Genomic DNA, 18,873 nt, shown 5'->3' on the forward strand with positions numbered 1-18,873 from the left:
TTATAGGGAAAATCAAGCACGCCTCATCCTAGACGAAAAGAGAAAAGCAAAGAGGGGTTAGAAACCACAGTCCCTATGGATGATGGGAGGACTCGGCTCTCCACTAGTAATACCCCTCGGACGAAGTAGTGTGAACGTCCTGGACAATCGAAGCAGCCCCAGAGGCCAGAGTAGAAGAACAATGCTGACCCTCATAACGAAGTTGAAGTCACTTCAAGGAAAACACTCTCATACTTAAGGGAATAACTCAACAAGAAAAGGACGAACAATATGACTACACCTCCTATGGCTCCCCAGGAAGACAAAGGGAAGGGAAAAGCTAACCCGTCCACCTTGAGAGATTTCTTGAACAAAAGGAGACAAGACCTAAACACCAAAATGAGGAGCCTCCGGAGCAAGATAATCACTGCATCTGGAGGGCAAGCTGTCGACGACAAGTTCAATTACGAATCACCCTTCATTAAGGAAATCCAAGCCGTCCGGCTCCCAACCAACTTCAAAGAGGCTCAAATGACCCCTTATGAAGGAAATACGGATCCCAAATATCATTTGGATGCGTTCAACGACCTGATGAAATTGAGAGGAATTAATAGTAGGGCCAGATGCCATTACTTTGTAGTCACATTAAAGGGACCCGCATACAAATGGTTCAAAAGACTTCGGCCAGGGTCCATCAGGTACAAATGCCTCCAACAACATCACGCCATGCGTGATTACACAATGTCAGGCAGTAGCCTCGCTACGTGAAACAATGAGAAAATGAGAGTCTAAAGAGCTATATCCACAGGTTCAATATGGAGGAAGCCAAAGTAGGAAGCTTGACCCGTGGAGAATTAAAAATGGCCATTACGGTCGGAGTACGCCCGGGTAGTAAGTTGTGGGATAACATGCTCAAGAGGGAGGTCATTGACTTAGACGATTTCTACGAACGGGCACAGAAATATATTCGTGTTGAAGGTGGTCACGAGAGCCTTAAGGCCGGAAAAAGCAGGTCCCCTCCAAAACCCTCAATCTGGGAAGGCCTAAGTAGTGCAAAGAAAAAAGGGTCAACGAAGGGTCGAGAGATGATCGACCTCGAAAGCCCCAACGCATCGATGAACACAAACATGCCCCCTATACCTTTTATACTGACATAACGCACGCTAGGCAGCATATCTTCGTCACAAATGAAAATCAGGTCCCTTTCAAGAGGCCCCCGCCGATGAAAAAATACTGATAAAAAAGAGACCCCAGTAAATACTATCAGTATCATAAAGATATTGGCCACACCACTGCAGAATGCACTCATTTGAAGATAGAAATTGAAGAGCTTATACGTAGGGGACACTTGGGTAGATACGTCCGCAAAGAAAACCAAAGACCGAAAGCAGGAGTACCCTCACCACGGGCACGAGATGTAGCCCCAGAGGTGCAAGGAGAAGTTAGGACCATCTTCAGAGGGCTAGGGTTCAGAGGTGAATCAAGGAAGAGGCGAGACAAGTATGCCAGGGAAGCCAGGCGAAGTCGCCTCCATGCGTCTTAAGTTTGGAGCAATGCCCCCCAAAGAGTTTTAAGGGGGAGAACGACCCGATAAACTTTACCAAAGAAGATGCACGGGGTGTGCATTTCCCTCACAATGATCCCTTGGTGTTGACTGTACATCTTGCTAACATGAGGGTGCATCGGGTCCTAGTAGACAATGGAAGCTCCGTAGACATCCTGTATCGCCCAGCTTTAGAGAAGATGGGATTGAACATCAGGCACCTAAAGCCCTACAACACCTCCTTGTATAGATTTACAGGAGATTCGATACAACCCATAGGTGCAATTGAATTAGCCCTCACCATGGGAGAACAACCCAGACAAACCACCATAATGGCAAAAATTTTCGTGGTACACTGCGCCTCGGCCTTCAATGCGGTAAGAAGACCCTCCCTAAGAGAATTGAAGGCGATAACCTTAGTATATCACTTGGCCATAAAATTCCCAACTCATGGGGGGATAGCGAGCATGAAAGGAGAGTAGAAGGAAACGAGGGAATGTTATAACACATCCCTCCGCACAACCATAAAACCGTCAGTGCTTATGGAAATGGTAGTTCATGGAAGCACAAACCCACACGAATTGGACCCGCGGGTCGAGGAGGAACCCAGGGCCGAGCCAGTAGAGGAGTTGGAAGAAGTCACAGTTATGAATGAGCCGTTGAGGAAGTTGAAGGTAGAAAGAAACCTTTAGGATATCGTGAAGGTAAAGCTGGTAGAATTTCTAAAAGTTAACCTCGATGTATTAGCTTAGAGCCACGAGGACATGGTGGGGATAGACCCATCAATCATGTGCCATCACTTGAACATCGACCCAAAAGCGAGACTCGTGAGGCAGAAAAGGAGGGCGCTAGATCCAGAAAGATATGCGGCCCTGAAAGAAGAAGTTGACAAGTTGAAGGCAAATGGGTTTATCCGATAAGCATTCTACCCAATATGGGTATCCAACCCAGTTTTAGTCCCGAAGCCCAATGGAAAGTGGAGGACTTGCGTGGACTTTACTAACCTCAATAAAGCCTGTCCTAAGGACAACTTCCCGCTTCCCAGGATAGATCAGTTAGTAGTAGCCATGGCTAGGCACGAGCTACTCAGCTTCATGGATGCATATTCCTGGTACAATAAAATACCCATGAACCCGACCGATGAGGAGCACACTTATCAAGGGCTTTATTGCTACAAAGTGATGCCTTTTGGGTTAGAGAATGCATGTGCTACTTATCAAAGGTTAGTAAACAGAATGTTTGCAAATCAGATAGGAAGAAATATGGAAGTATATGTAGATGATATGTTGGTAAAGACAAGGAGGGCAGAAGAGCTCACAAGCGACCTAAGTGAGATGTTTGACACCCTCAAAAAATTCAGAATGAAGCTAAACCCGCTCAAGTGCACCTTTGGAGTTTTGTCAGGGAAGTTCCTTGGTTTTATGGTAAATTCCCGAGGTATTGAGGCCAATCCTGACAAAATCAAGGCACTACTGGAAATGAGCCCACCACGAAACAAGAAGGAGGTGCAATGCTTAATAGGGAGAGTAACAGCTCTCAATAGGTTCATCTCCAGATCCACTGACAAGTGCCTCCCTTTCTTCAACATCCTAAAAGGGAACAAAAAGTTCGCTTGGGATGAAGATTGTCAGGAAGCCTTCGCTAAGCTAAAGGAGCACAACACGATTTCTTGGATCTGATTTCAACCCACATTTCACGAACCCAACTTTCCATATCTAGGTTTGGTTTCAACCCATATTTGTCAGATTTGGTTTTTCTACTCGAGCATGGTCATCGCACCTCCGTTCGAGCATGGCCATACCTTTGTCCGAACCCATCACCTGTTCCAAGCGGACCCCAGCCCCCAGGCGCCGTTGACTTTGAGCATCCGAGGCGTCGTCGACTCGCACGCCATCGTCCATTTGCAGCAGAGATGGAGAGAGGCATTGAGGGAGGATGGAGAAAGAGAAAGAGTTTGAGGAAGACGGTGAAGGTGAGATGTGGATGAGGATGGTGGGTATCGAGATGGTGAGAAGGGGATGGGCATGGTGGGTATCGAGATGGTGAGATTTGGGTTTTTTTATTAATTAAATTTAGGTTGATTAATAAGTTTTTATTCTTAAAACATTTTTTAATTAATTAAATTTATTTTAAAAATAGTTATTTGAAACAAATAATTAAGTATCTAATACGTGGTACAATAGATTATGGACATGCATGTCCTCGCTGGTAGAACGAAATATAACTAACAAAACTGTGGATTTGCTAATAAATTGATGATTTGAGAGGTTTGTCCATAAAATAAAGAATGAGAGTTTAAGTGTAAGAGAATGTAAAAAAAGAAGGAATTTTACTATCAATTACTCAATTTATTATGATATAGAGTTTATTTTAATTTATAGTTGATCCGAATTAATGATATAATTTTCTATATTTTTATGAAAGTAATTGCAGTATGCACATATATAGATATATTTGAAAAAGTGGACTTTTGATTATAAATTGTATATCAATCACTAATGATAAAAGATTAAGCAACTATGGTAGTTTCATTTGTTATTGGGAAAATATTATTAATGTTATTTGTGGACTATAAATTATGTTATAATTAAATTGTATTTCAAGCATCTATGATAAAGTCAGGCTCTACTTTTTTTTTTTTGAAAGGAAGTTAGGCTCTACTTGATAGCTTGATATAATACAACTTGTTATTATAATTCAATTAAAAAAAAACCTCCAAAGATAAAACAAACTAAAAATTATAATATTATTATACTTCACTGACACTAGGCATTAAAGAGTAAGAAAAAAAAGTTTCGTTATATGCAGATATTTTTTAAGCCCTTCCATATATTCTTAGTTGACTTTTTTTGTTTGTTTGTAGGGGTAACACTATGCTAACATAAAGAAGACAGCACTAGTAATTGGATCTTCATTTTTCACTCTAATGTGTTTTTCCTTTTTTTTTTTTTCATAATGTCGTCCTGGAAGACAAATTTACATTTGTGAAGTTCGTTTATAGAAATTAACTTAAAATCATTTTAACAAAAAAAAATTCACAAAAAAGAAGAAAGTATATGTATATATATATATTTTGCGAACCTTTAAATCCACGTTCATTCAGTTTTGTTAAATATTTTAATTTTATTATTACAAATCAAAAGAAAAAAAAAACACATCTCAATATGGTTTGATAATTGAGTTTGACTAAAATAGTTCAAACACTACATCACTTCTTTTTGCCTTTAACCCACACTATACATACACACGCCAATATTTTGCCTAATATATTAAAATAAAATAAAAATATATAAGTGCTCCCTTCCCTCCACATCTATATCCGAACCAAATTCCCTCCTTCCTGCTTTGCCAACCTTCCCTCGTTTTCTGCTCTCTCTTTCTCCCGCTTTTTTTTATTTTTCTAAACTCAACTTCCCGAGAAACACTTAACCAGATCTCAAAACTCTCCCCCAAATTTCCCAACCTTTTATTTTTCTCTGTTCATTAACCAAAATTTTCCCTCCAATTTTTTTTTTGTTTTTTTTTTAATTTTTATTTTCTTTCCCAATTTCCTATTTTCTCAAACCCTTTCGATCCCTTTTCTTTCCCTCCAAGACTCGATCTTCGGTTCGGGCCACTCCATGTCCGGCTCGCGGGCTCCGAACCCCTCGGCTCAGCCGTCCGAGCAGATCCGGCAGCCATTAAAGCCTCAGCAGCTTCCCTTTTCGTCTATGAAGCCGCCTTTTTCAGTTCCCGCGGATTATCACCGGTTCGGTCCTGACCCTCACCGACTCACTGATCATGAAGCTGAGGGCATCGTTGTTAAGCCTCCGGTCTGTTTTCTTTCTCAGTTTATTGGTTAAATTATAATTAGCTTACATTATTTGAGTATTTTTGCTAGTGAAAGGTTTTTTTGGTTCGAAATTGACGTAAATTATTGGACAATTGTTTCAAGATCTGCTTGTTTAAGTAGTTGTAAAGTCCAAGATTGTACTGTAATTAGTTCTTGAAATTCAGATTTGTGCAGAACTGTTAACTGAAGTTTGTTATGCATAAAATTCCCTTTGGTAATTTGTGTTCTCGAGTTTCATCGGCTGTTCCGTTAACTGCATTAGCTTTTAATGTTCTGCATTTGGGCTCCATTAAGGTTCAATTGGTGTAGTTGAAGCTGAGATGAACAACGAGACATCTCAATATATGTGCATTTGTTGGTTGTTCTTTTTCTTCGACAGTCCAAAAATGGTTGTTTCAGTTGTAATGCTATTCACTTTTTGGGGTTTAAATGCTTGCATTTTGTGATAATGGTAATGTAATGTTTATTGTATTTTGTGATAACTAAATGGTGACTTGCAGCTGAAGCGGAAAGGTGATATGGTTGATTATGAAGTTGAATCTAGTGATAGAGGAGGTTCTAGATTTGCTGAAGTAGTTAATAGTTCTCTTCAGACTCCTGTATCAGTAAAAGCTGGAAAGGCTACTAAAACATCAAGGCTTACCAAGTGCAGTAAAGCTAGACCTCAAACCCCTATTTCAAATGTTGGTAAGTTTTTCTTGTTAAATATATATTGATTGTCTCCAGAAAGTATGGGTTAGTTGGTGCCAGTATAATTCTTTCCACCTTCCAGTGCATTTAGTGGGATACTTTGTGAAATTGACAGGTTCTCCTTCTGGCCCTAATCTTACCCCAGCTGGTCCATGTCGTTATGACAGTTCTCTAGGTAAGAGAATTCTTGTTTATGCTTTGATTAACTTATTTTCCTAATCTTAAATCTACAAAATGTTTATTCATAGAAGCTTTTCAAGTGGTATGGTATATAGAAATGTGTATAAGAATGCCAAAATATCCTATCATTTCATTTCAGGTCTCTTGACCAAGAAGTTCATCAATTTAATCAAGCATGCGGAAGACGGTATCCTTGATCTAAATAAAGCTGCTGATACTTTAGAGGTGTAGTTATATCTTTACTTTTTTTATTTATTCAGCGGTCTATTATGGTTGGTGGTTCATCTTATGGTGTAGTTTTCGTTAACATTCTTCTTTTTTTACAGGTGCAAAAGAGACGAATATATGACATAACAAATGTCCTTGAAGGAATTGGTCTTATAGAGAAGAAACTCAAAAATAGAATTCAGTGGAAGTATGGATAATAAATGCTTCTTAGATTTTTGTATAGTTTGATGCCATTTCTAAAATAATGTGAAAGTTTAAAATGTAAATGTAGTACACATTACACATGTGAAGTGCTCAAATACTGATGACTTGAACTACTGATTGTTTAGGGGACTTGATGTCTCAAGGCCTGGGGATGCTGACGACAATTATGCTAGCTTACAGGTACAGAAAGTATGGAACCTGTTTCTGGGCATGCTGATCATTTAGCTCAGCCTGGTTTTTGTGTCTTGAAGTGTGAAAATATCCATTTTTTAAAATTTTATTATTATTAATTAATAAAGTTTCAGCTCATTCTGCCAGTGTTGTTAGTCTTCAGCTGGATGCACACTTTTAGTTGATAGCAAAAACTAGTGTGAAATTAATAGAGTGAGCTGATATTTAGTATACTTGTTACCCATGGGTTGGTTAGAATTCAACTTTGGTGTTTAATTTTGTAAACGAGAACTTCTGCTCATTTATTTGGCATTCTTTTTTCTACCTTGAAGTTACTCAGTTCTCTGCATCACTGTTTTCATATTTCTAGAAATTCATTTGACGAAAGTAATCAGAACTTGAAAGTTCTCAAATACTTGCATCACTGGTTTCACATTCCTAGCAATTCATTTGACGAAAGTAATCAGAACTCGAAGACACCTGCTTGGTGGGTTGTTTTCAGTAATTTATATCTTTTATTATGATGATATCAGTTAGAGCATGGGTCATTCATTTCCACATCTGTCATGTTGTAAACAACAGCAATTTTTTGACATCTTATTGTAGATATGCTGTTTTACAGAAATAATTTTTCGCTGCAGGCAGAAGTTGAAAAATTATCTATTGAAGAGCGCGCAGTAGATGAGCAAATAAGGTTGGTGGTTTTTTTGCTTCCATTTTGTTTTGGGACCAACATTTGGATTATGCTGAGAGGCATCTAAATTTTTTGTAGAGAAATGGAAGAAAGATTAAGAGACCTGAGTGAAGATGAAAATAACCAGAAGTAAGTTTTCATCTCTTTTATATTCTTCACTATTCAGTCACTTCTACATCACACATTCATTTCAAAAGGCTTAATTACTCTGATTGACATCTTCCTGTATCAGGTGGCTGTTTGTCACTGAAGATGATATCAAGGGTTTACCCTGCTTCCAGGTTGGTTTCTTGTTGTTCTTGCTAATTATCATTCATGCTTAGCATAGCTCTTTTACATTGTATACAAGTGTCGTAGAGGTATTGTTACTTGTATGTTCTTAAACATTCTATTGTCTTATTCTTGAACTGAAGTAATAATTTATTGCTTTTTGTCAGAATGAAACCTTAATAGCAATTAAGGCTCCACATGGTACCACTCTTGAAGTTCCAGATCCTGATGAGGTAGTTCCAAAGTGGATGAGATATAAGAATGTTTCATTTTTATTTAATTCATTTATATACACTTGAGTTTCTCAGCAAGAATTTTCAATTTCTTATCAGGCTGCGGATTATCCCCAGAGGAGATATAGGGTAGTCCTAAGAAGCACAATGGGCCCAATAGATGTTTACCTAGTTAGGTACTTTGCTTCTGGTTACATATCTACCTGACCATAACAGCGTGCAGTTAATTCTTTTGTGCTTGCATCATTTTGAATTTGGAAAAGTTTGCTAATGACTATCTGTATTCCACCTTATTTCATAGTCAATTTGAAGAAAAGTTTGAGGAGATTGATGGGGTTCAGGTCCCTGCAAACTTTCCATCAAGTTCTGGGGTTAATGAGAACCCAGCAACAACAATGGCTACGATTGATAGAGGCAAGGAGGACATGAAATTGCAGAGACAATATGATCATGAAATTTGTGCTGATCCTACTGCCCCACAGGATTCTGTGAGTGGGATCATGAAGATTGTTCCCTCAGATGTTGATGTAAGTTTTATCTTTGACATTGTCTGAGGGATATAACAGCTCACAGAATTACTTTAGCCATCATTATTTACCAGATTTTAGACAGAGTCAAAAGCAGGATGTCCAGATTTTAAGATTATTATTAATATTTTGATTAACTTATTTTTAAATTTAAAGCACTTTCAAAAGTTTATGATTGAATCTTCAAGAAATATGTTACTACTTAAGGAACAAGTTAATCCGAGTTTTGATGTTTTCTGTTTCTTTGCTCAGAGTGAGGCGGACTACTGGCTCTTGACAGATGCTGCTGATGTTAGCATCACAGACATGTGGAACACAGAACGTATCCTCTTCTTTGTGATATTTGCTTCATTCATTTAAAATCCTATATGTTGCTACTCAGCTTTTACTTATCTTGAGACTCTAAAATTTTGAATTTTTCTTGACACTTAGCTATAGCTTCAGTGGAATGGAATGACTTTGTGCTACCTGAAGACTATCCCGCTGTTACTGTTGGCACGCCAAAGCCTCAGACGCCGCCTTCCAATCCAACGGAAGTGCCGTCTACTGTGAATCATACAGGCAGCTGAAACTTGTGAAAGAAAAATTGTGTTTGATCCATTCAGGAGAACCTATGATGTCCAACTAAGCCCCTTGTGCACACGCTTGTGACTTCTAGGGTTGGATGGAAGGTCCCATGTCTCTGGAAACTTGAGAACAGAAAGAAGATACTATGATAGAGGCAGTTGACTCGTATTGTACAGTTGAGTAATATACATAATCCATGTACCTACTTGCAAATAAGTTGTAATTTGTTGTCAAATCTGTGTATATTATCAATTAACCCAACTAACATCTAGTATGGATGGATCTGGTTAGTGATCTTTTAACAATCAACAAGAGGCGTTTATCATCTTATGCTTTTTATTTTTATTTTTTTTTCAATTTACCCTGTTTATGAGCTATGTAGGATACAGGCAAATTAAGTTTAACAATAGCATAACTTAACTACTGAGCACGCGGCAATAAAATTTTGTATTATATGATTGTGTTGTGACACAAGTATAGATAGTTTACATTAATGCAATACTACGATTAACAGATAAGACTGATGTATTTTGAACAAGAGTTTCTAACATTCTAAAAGGGGTAAATATGAAAAAGAAAAAAAGAAACAAAAAAGGGGCTGACTGAATGACAACCCTAGTCTTCTTTATCGACTTTCTTTCCAATCCAACTGGCAACTATGGGTGTAAGAGCTACCGTTGGTGGGAACCTTATTGGAGACGCAGCCTTGTGTGCAGCATAAGCCAAAGCAAAAGTTCCCACTTTCTCTCCTGTCTCGCTAGCAGAGATTCCCACCTTTAAGAAACCAAGAAAGAAAAAAGAGTGAGTGAGCATAATTCTTATCCCCCTATTTATGCATTTTCTTCTGATGAATGCTATGTGTATCTAGACTAAACAAACGTGGCATTGATTTGATATTATAATAATGCTTTGTTTGGAATTGTTATGGTGTACCTTTTGCAGCAAAGCCTGGACATCAACACCAGCATTAATTAGAACATAACAGAGAGAAAAGGAGATGAGAGAGAGTGTAATGGAGGTGGCTAAATAAGCTCCTCCATATTTTGTAAGCAGCTCTTTCGCTTGATCTCCCTTTGATTTCTTTTTTTCCCCACCTTCGTTTTCTTCATCTTTTGAGCTGAATATCTGTATATAAAAATTAACAATTTTCATAAACAAGAGAAATAAACGGTAAATTAGACCAATGTACTCCAATTTTAAAATGTCATTTTGGGTTTTATATATGATTGAAATTTAACTAAAAAGAAAATGTAATTGTTTGTGGGTGTTTGAATATATTTATTTGTGATTTTAATGCACAAGGAGTGAGAAGAACAAAATAAAGAAGAGGATATCAATTGGGGGTTATAAATAAGATTAGGAAGTACCAGACTGACTCTCCCCCCGCCCCCCCACACCCCTCTCTCCCTCTTCAAATTATATCAGCTAAAAAACCCCCGTATACCAATTCAATTTGAAATAAAACCAAATATAATCCATAGCCATAAGAAAAAGTTATACCTTCCAGAGACCAGCTTCGAGGCCCAACTTTTTAGTAATTTCCTCAGCAGAAACGTTTTCGTCTGTTTTCTGCTTGAGAGCTCTAATTTGAAGAGAAGAGGAAGAAGTGGGTTTAGAAATGGGCGAAGAAGAAAAGCAAGAGTGACGACGGATGTGTCTCAGGTTCAGCTGACCCTTATCCACCAAACTTGACGCTGAGGAAATGGGAGAAGAGACTAGAAGTGCTGCTGCTGCTGTTGTCATTCTTGGCCGTACACAACGCAAGATTTTCTCAAGAAAACTAAGTTAAGATTTTAAATTATTGCTTTATTATTTTTTCCTTGCCTTCGGTATCACTTGGAGACATAATAAAGACGAAGAGAAAGATGAGGTAATATGCGGTATACGTCTTCAATTTGATAACATATGCTTAAATAAGAAATTATTTTTAGTATTAGGCGAAATTATTCCTAAATATTATATCTATGGATGTCAAAATGGTATGGAAATACCATATTATCCATATTATTTAAAGTTTACTTGATTTTTTTTAGATAATATTTATATGTATAAATAGGGGTCTATCCCTATTGAAATAAAACACAAAAATTTTACTCTCTCTCTAAATTTCTCTATTACTCTCTCTATTTTTTTTTATACTTTATATTTCAGTATTCTTAATAGTTTTATAACACGTTATCAGCACGATTCTCTAACTATAATTGTTTGTAGGTTCAAAATTTTATCATGGGTTTTTAGCGATCATCATTCGTTGGAATTTGAAATTGATTATTCAGTCTTCAACCATCATCCTATGTTGATATCAAAATTCATTATCAAGTCTCTAGTCATCATAATTCATTGAGGTAAAAATATTTTATTGCGAATGTATGTTTATATGATTACCATATTATATGTTTTGATAATAAAAAAATTCTATATGTGAGTTGTTATTTCATTATTGTGATAGTATTAGATGGTTTTATATCTTGTTATCATAAATATGATTATATTCATATATCTCTATATAAAAAGTGTGTAGATAACAGAAATTATTGGTTTTAATAGTTTTAAAATTTTTTTCCGTTAACTTTAATGGAATATTCTTATATTTAACAGAATATTCTTATATTTAACGGTAGATTGTAAACATGACTTAAACTTAAATAAAATTAATTAAATAAATTGTTGTTCGTATTTTTTCCTTCGACACATGGCAACTCACAATGACTGGCTTGGACGGTCTTAGACGTCTTCGGGGTATGTTACCCCTCGGGGGCTTTGTTTGAGGTGAAGATCCTTTTAGGTAAGGTCGCTTGTCTCCGCCAGTGGGTAATGTAGAATACTCTCCGAGGCTTGCCCTCGGAGACAGAGGTTCTCTGGCTCAGGCAATTAAAGCTAAGGCTCTCCTCCCCCCAGTTGTCTCCCAGGTCCGAGTTTCCGGTTCTCGGACCTAAGATGAGGCGCCAGGTGTCAGCCAGTGCGAGTTTATAGCATCAGCGGAGCACCTGACAACCTTTTAGGCGATCCGCCTACAGTGTTGTCGATTCTACGATTCGACAATTTGCATTCCCATTACGCCGTCTGACACGAAAATACGTACAACATGCCCTGACAGCACCAGGGGCATGTTCCCCATAAAGTAGGTACCTTTTCTACAGTGGGCCCCGCAGATCTCGCTTGGGCCGTGGTCTCTATTTAATGCGGTCCAATGTATTGAATTTGTATTAATCCCTCAATAACAGGAAGAATGTATATTAATTACAAATGATTAGTATTAATTACTCCAGCATCTATAAATAGAGCTGAGAGTCTCATTGTAAAGGGTTCGGTTTTTTTTTATAGAGAAAGCACCTTGTACTCAGAGCAATCTAAACGCTGTTTGAGAATACACCATTGGAGCTTGCCATCACATACTTCTAATCCTCTTAATACCAGAAATTCGTGAAATAGGGTTATTTTATAACTTGAACCATGTAAAAATCCTTGTGTTCATATTGCTTGTTTCTTTAATCTTTTTTTATTTTTAAGGTTGATAGTGAAAAAGACAGTCAACATAAATAATTAAACAAATTAAAATATGATATTTTTGAGATATTTTACAATGATAATTATTTAAAAATAATAAAACCATATATTTTATAACTTAAATAAAATTTAATGAAACTTAAACTTAATATTATATTAAACATATAATATATAATCTTTTGTTGTCACTGCCAAATTAAAAAAATAGAATAATCATAAACTTAAACAAAAATAAATATATTAATTAACTAAAATATGATATTTTAAAGATATTTTATGATAATTTAAATAATTAAATCATATTTATTTAAAAATAATAAAGACATACATATCATTTTTTTTATCTTATAAATTTGTGTGATATTTTGTTTTTTATCAAGTGATTGAAGCTATTTTTCTTCATCAAATTCACCAAAGGACATTGTGAGATACCTTAGAAACTAAAAATAGTTGAAGGATGTATACTACTGTCTACAATATGACTTTTTCTATTCTTATTTTATTTCTATTATTAATTTCTTTTTAAATATTATTGTATTTTATATGTATGTCATATAGTCATGTAAATATATATTTATGTCAACGTTGTGTTTAGATGTCATATATGTAGAGATTATTGATACAAATATTTATATATATTATAAAAGTATAATTCATTCTATTATATATATATATATTTAAGAAAAACAGTGAATCAGATTTTATTAAAATTATAGACATTGTTTAGAACTTTGAAACTAAACAAACTTGTATTGCACGTTGCTTCTACCTAGTATATATATGTGTGTTCTTACTATTTCACATATTGATTTCACTATAGAATTTATTTTATAGTTATTTATAATATTTACATTAGAAATTGTAATGTCAAATATCTGACATATTGAGAAGAAAAATAATTATTTATAGATCTTCACAAGTTCTTGCTTATATCCTGAAGATTATTTAAAAGTGATATTCATCATTATAATTGTTGATTAAGATATATATTATTAAAACATAAATATATATACAATATTGAAAAAGAAATATAATTACTAAAGATTTGTGATATTTTAGCAAATATTCCCTGAAGTGAATATTTCATATTTGTCAATAATATTACATTTATGAATACAATTAAAGAACATTTAAAATGTTGTATGATTAATGCCAGTGGAGACTGATTTCTGAAGTCCCAAAAGTAATTTTTTAGAAAATTGCATCAAAATATCAAAATATGAAATGATGAAAATATAATTAAAGAAAAAGGTAAAGATTCAGTAAAAATACATTTGATTATTGAATTGAATATATATGAATTGTACAACGAAGAAATTAACATGCATTTCAATTTCGTTGTACATTTAAAATATTTAAACATCATTCCCTGAAGAGAATGATAGAAAATAAAATTTTATTTTAAAGATTGTCGATATTCCATATATTAGCCATGTTATCATATATGTAATTTTTCTTGCCAGAAGCAAGTAATGTCTTTTCAATATTATTCCTTGAAGTGAATGATACTCAAATAATTATTGGTGATAAGAAAAATATATAGTCACTACTTATGTCAATTATTTATTGCACATTCATAGAAGTGAAGGTATTATAATAAACTTTGTCATTAGTCAAAATATATACAATTATATTTCTCAAATTGTTAGAAAAACTACAAAGATTATTTGAAAAGGTTCTTGATGAAATCTTAACACAATTGATAGCTAAAGTTAAATATATTTTGATGTACTAGTCGTACAATTTCTATCTAATTGTGAATGTGGTAAGAAATGAATTATTATATGTACCGATCGTAAATTTTGATTTATTTCATTAATAAATTTGATCACTTCTTGGAAAGAAATGAGAAAAAAAAGGATTAATATATTCATATTATGACTATATCTATTGGGCTACCACAAATATGATTATTATCATTGTGTATTAACTTGAATGAATGATGAAATTATTTATAATAAAAAACATTGTGTTTTTAAGCCCATACACCATTGAATAGAGAAAATGATGAAATATAATGTTGTTGAACATAATATTACGAAAAATTAATAGAAACTCCTGAAGAGTCAATACTATTATATGTTTTGAAGGATATTCTTTAATTTTCTATTATATAAAAATAAAACTTATAGTGGTTACTTATGTGCTGAAAACTTAAGTGAACCTAAAGTTCATTAATTTAATTATTTTGACATGATCAATCACATGCATTAAAATTTAAATAATTTTCCTAAATTTTAATGAAGAACTAGAAAATTCTTTTCATTATCAATTGCTATGTGGTGCAATTACACATATATATATATTTCACATGGAAAGTGAAAATAAATTTGAATATTTTGTAGTTTTGAAATATATATATATATTTCAACTAGTTTTCAAATGTTTTGTTTATATTTTATAAAAGGATTTTAACATGTGTAATTTTTTTGCTGAATTTCTTACTACATGTATAATTTCTAAAAACACAACTAATTAGAATGTTAGTGCATTCATTTCTCAACATTTTCATAATTGTTCATAAGCTGAAATTATATTTCTTCTGAAAATTATTTCTCATATAATATAATTATGAGTAACGAAGTCTCGAAGTACTTCCCATGCATAAATAATCATAGTGTATATGACCACTTGATGTAGAAATTAAAATATATGTATCGAGAATGCAACAAATATATGGTCCTAAAGTACTATCTTTATAGAAAATGAAAATTAATATTATCGAAGATATTCATCCATGTGTTCATATTTAAATTCAAATTTTGAGTTGAGCATAGTCTTATATAATGATTATCCACAAATATGATGCATATTTAAAACATTGTTGATATGATATGATATGATAAATAACAATATTATATATACATGAATGATCTAATATATTGCATAAATATTCATGTTCCATTCCACATATATACTCTAGAAGAGTTATAGTAAATATGTGGTCATAAATAATTTATGATGATATTTAAAAGTGGTGATTTATAATTACTATAAAAACATATAAGATATCTGATCACCAAAGTTACCATGGATATTTTGCATATAAATATATATATATATATATATGTGTGTGTGTGTAACGTCCCAAATTTGTAATAAGACTTAGTGCCTTGATTAGTGTGCCAGGAGGGCCTAATTGGGTTTATATGTGAAATTAATTGAATATATGTGTGATTATGTGGCATACATGATTTATATGGTGATATGAATATTTATGTGTATTAAATATGCATGTGGGCCAATTTTTGTTAATAAGGGCATATTTGTAATTTTGACCTGTTGAGGGTATAAATGTAATTATATGTGTTATGTGATTGAGACCACATTATTATGTGTATATATTTGCGATATTTGGCTCGAGGTGATCCTAGTGAGCGAGTTAGCGGAAAAGTCACAACATGTTCAAATACTCGACTCAGGGTAAGCCTAGGGGTATTTTAGGAAACTTAGTGCGTGGTCAGGACTTATCGGGTGATGAGTAGTAATTTGGTGATTATTTGTGTATGTCAAGATTAATTGAGAATTTATAGGGCTACTTGAGGATTAGCGGGAAATGGGGTACAAAGACAAGTTTGTCCTTGGGGGCGTTAGAAAACTAAGGTTAAGGCTAGGGACAATTGGGTCTTTTCCCCAGCTTGGACTGCCTTAGCCACTTAGAGACTTAGTAAGCCTTGTGAAACAACCAAAAAAACACAAAAAACTCTCAGCCATTCTCTCTCCCTCGTTTTCTCTCTCTCACTCCCATTGTTGAGGCTTGTGAAAATTGAAAGGGAAAGGCACTGATTCTCTTAATTCTGGGGCAAGGATTTGTTAGGAATTGAAGCTCAGTTGGAGCTGGGAGCTTCTAAGCTTAAGGGAGCAGCTAAGAACAATTCAAACAGAGGTAATTTGAAGTTTTAGGTTCTGAGTTTTTAAAGTTTTGAAGTTTTAAAAGTTCCTTCTGAATTCTTAGTCTATATGAGGTTTTGGTTGAGTCTTTAGGTGTTTGTGCTGCTCTGAGTAGTATTGAGGCCTAGGGGTTCAATTTTGGATTTGGTTCATGTTTAGGGTGAATTTTGATGTTTTTGGCTTGGGGAAAACACATGAAAAATGTTGGAAATTCTAGGTTTGCGGGGTCGTGCCACGGCCCGCATGAACTCAGAGGCTAAGAGAGGTTCACTGGCCTTAGCGCCGCAACGCTGGGTGGGTTGCGTCGTGGCGCGTGTCCAGGGAATCGACTTGGGAGGCTCTCTAACTTGTAGAGGGCCGCGACACTTTTGAGGGGTGCAGCAGATTAAATACGGAATTTTGGCCAAATAGGGTTTTTATGCTCCGGAACTCAAATTTAAAGGTCGGGAAGGATTCTACTAACCGGTTTAGTGGAATTCGAGATCCCGAAGGCTATGAATTTACCTTGATGCTCTTAAATAATCTAAGTGATTGATGGTTGTCCGTTATTGCATTGTGGCTAGCTTACATCGCTAGGGCTCAAGAGTAAGGATCGTGCTCGGGATTGCCATATAATATCTGCTCGGGACTTGAGGTAAGAAAACTGCACTCGGATTGTAATCGGGGCTTGGACCCCTGTTAATGGATATGATTGTGGTTATAAATGTGATTATTCGATTAGGCATGCTTGTATATGCTGCATTTGATTGTGTATTATGCAATCTATATGCTTGGCCTAAGGGAGCCGGGGCTGACAACAAGCGTGCGGAACGTAGCTCGGCCTAAGAGAGCCGGGCCTGAACGTCACCTAAATATTCAGAAGTGTCGATTGCACTTGTCTAACTCATTGATTGCTAAATTAGATTATGTGTTTGTTTGAGCAGATTTTTACTGCTAAGCTTGTTGTTTATATACTATTGTGTATTTGAATCTGTTGATTTATATTTTCTTGCTGAGCCTTTGCTCACGGGTGCTATGTGGTGTAGGTAAGTGAAAGAGAAAGTTGGATCAGCCATGAGTTGGAGAGCTTTAGGGGCGGCATGTACATTTGGAGCTACTCGACTGCCACGATCGAGGGATCAACAGGGACTAGAGCCAAAACTTAATTTTGCTGCTTAGGCCGACTTATGTTGTGATTGATTTTGAAGTTGTAAATGCCTTGTAAACACTTATTTTGGGGATCCCATGTATAGACACAAACTTTTTAATGAAAATAACTATTCCTATTATCAAAATATTTAAACCCTAATCCATTAATTATCCTTAGTTATACGTTTATATCCAAATGAATTGATTAGCAAGTCTAGCACTATTTAAAATACACAGTGTAATGGTCTTTGTTATCCCTGTTTCCCCTCGGGACACGTGGCATGACGCAATGGGTCCATGGGCTCCCTCAAAGAGATCCAGGCTCATCCTGAGGCCGAAGAACAGGGAAGAAGAAAGTCTTAACGACCCAATAGTCAATGAGCCCAACAATATTCGATGGCCGCGACCATAACAAAGGAACCGGGACCAAGATGTAGGCCCAACTCATCTTCCTGGCCTCAACCTATCCGTATCTTTCGGGATACCAATAGAGGTAGCAGGCTTGCTAGTATGGGAATAAACCTTGTCAAGAATGAACCCGTCCTGATAAGCGAACCAGGACTCCAGTAAATAAACCAGAACATTTGTAAAGGAACCCGGACCAGACGTCTGGATAGGGCAAGTTTGATCTTTCTTGACGCTGACATGTCCCCAAGAAACACGGAAGTTGGTCTCCTCAACTAACCTGCAGAAGAGGTTACGCATGGAACATATGCTGTTTCTAGGAAGTAGTACTGCCACTACTCTGACAGATCCTATCCCTAGGATCCCCTCAGAAGCCCATGCAGACCATTCTGAGGTTACGTACTATTAGCAGCTGTAAGGCTTGGCTCTGCCCAAGCCTGCCTAATGGGCTCTGATTAATATGTTTTATTAAGCAATATCCTTCGTATTATGACTCCATTAGCGAGTAAACCATGATTGCACATGATTGCCTATAAATAGGACCAGTTGTGCATTATCGCGAGGATCCAATATTTTCTCTTGTAAGCAATAACTATGCTAAAACTTGCAGAAAATTCCATTGTCAAAAGCTCTCTAAAATCTAATACAATAGACTCGTGGAGTAAGGATCATTAACTCCCCAACTACGTAAAAACTCTGTTTGTTTCTCTTTGAGCCTTTCTCCCTAGTTTTTATTTCTTAATCTATTTCTAGTTTCCAAAAAACTCGGTAAACATTTTGGTACTTTCATTGAGAGCCGAAGGAAGCTTGAGTCAATTTTGAAC

The 18,873-nt window shown here is 35.6% G+C and overlaps 2 protein-coding genes across 5 annotated transcripts; one reads left to right on the top strand and one right to left on the bottom strand.

The window, feature by feature from the left end:
- Positions 1-4,828: 4,828 nt before the first annotated feature.
- Positions 4,829-9,443, top strand: LOC133788931 (transcription factor E2FB). 4 transcript variants are annotated; one of them, XM_062226597.1, is made up of 14 exons: positions 4,829-5,334; positions 5,855-6,041; positions 6,160-6,219; positions 6,364-6,449; positions 6,551-6,639; positions 6,782-6,845; positions 7,469-7,521; positions 7,600-7,650; positions 7,754-7,802; positions 7,959-8,024; positions 8,124-8,200; positions 8,326-8,551; positions 8,804-8,873; positions 8,984-9,443. In XM_062226597.1, exons 1-14 carry the CDS (start codon positions 5,143-5,145, stop codon positions 9,118-9,120), a joined length of 1,407 nt encoding a protein of 468 aa, XP_062082581.1. In that variant the 5' UTR covers positions 4,829-5,142; the 3' UTR covers positions 9,121-9,443. The 4 variants fall into 4 exon arrangements, with proteins under 4 accessions (XP_062082581.1, XP_062082584.1, XP_062082582.1 ...); XM_062226600.1 differs by having other exon boundaries at positions 4,830-5,334; positions 6,782-6,836; XM_062226598.1 differs by having other exon boundaries at positions 4,831-5,334; positions 8,990-9,443.
- Positions 9,444-9,542: 99 nt separating this feature from the next.
- On the bottom strand, positions 9,543-10,988 carry LOC133788932 (uncharacterized). Its single transcript, XM_062226602.1, has 3 exons — positions 10,619-10,988; positions 10,052-10,243; positions 9,543-9,892 (listed from the first exon to the last, which is right to left on the bottom strand). The coding sequence occupies exons 1-3, from the start codon at positions 10,859-10,861 to the stop codon at positions 9,734-9,736; spliced, it is 594 nt and encodes a 197-aa protein (XP_062082586.1). The 5' UTR covers positions 10,862-10,988; the 3' UTR covers positions 9,543-9,733.
- Positions 10,989-18,873: the final 7,885 nt, after the last annotated feature.

This window comes from Humulus lupulus, chromosome 7, assembly GCF_963169125.1.
Source record: "Humulus lupulus chromosome 7, drHumLupu1.1, whole genome shotgun sequence".
NCBI lineage: Eukaryota > Viridiplantae > Streptophyta > Magnoliopsida > Rosales > Cannabaceae > Humulus > Humulus lupulus.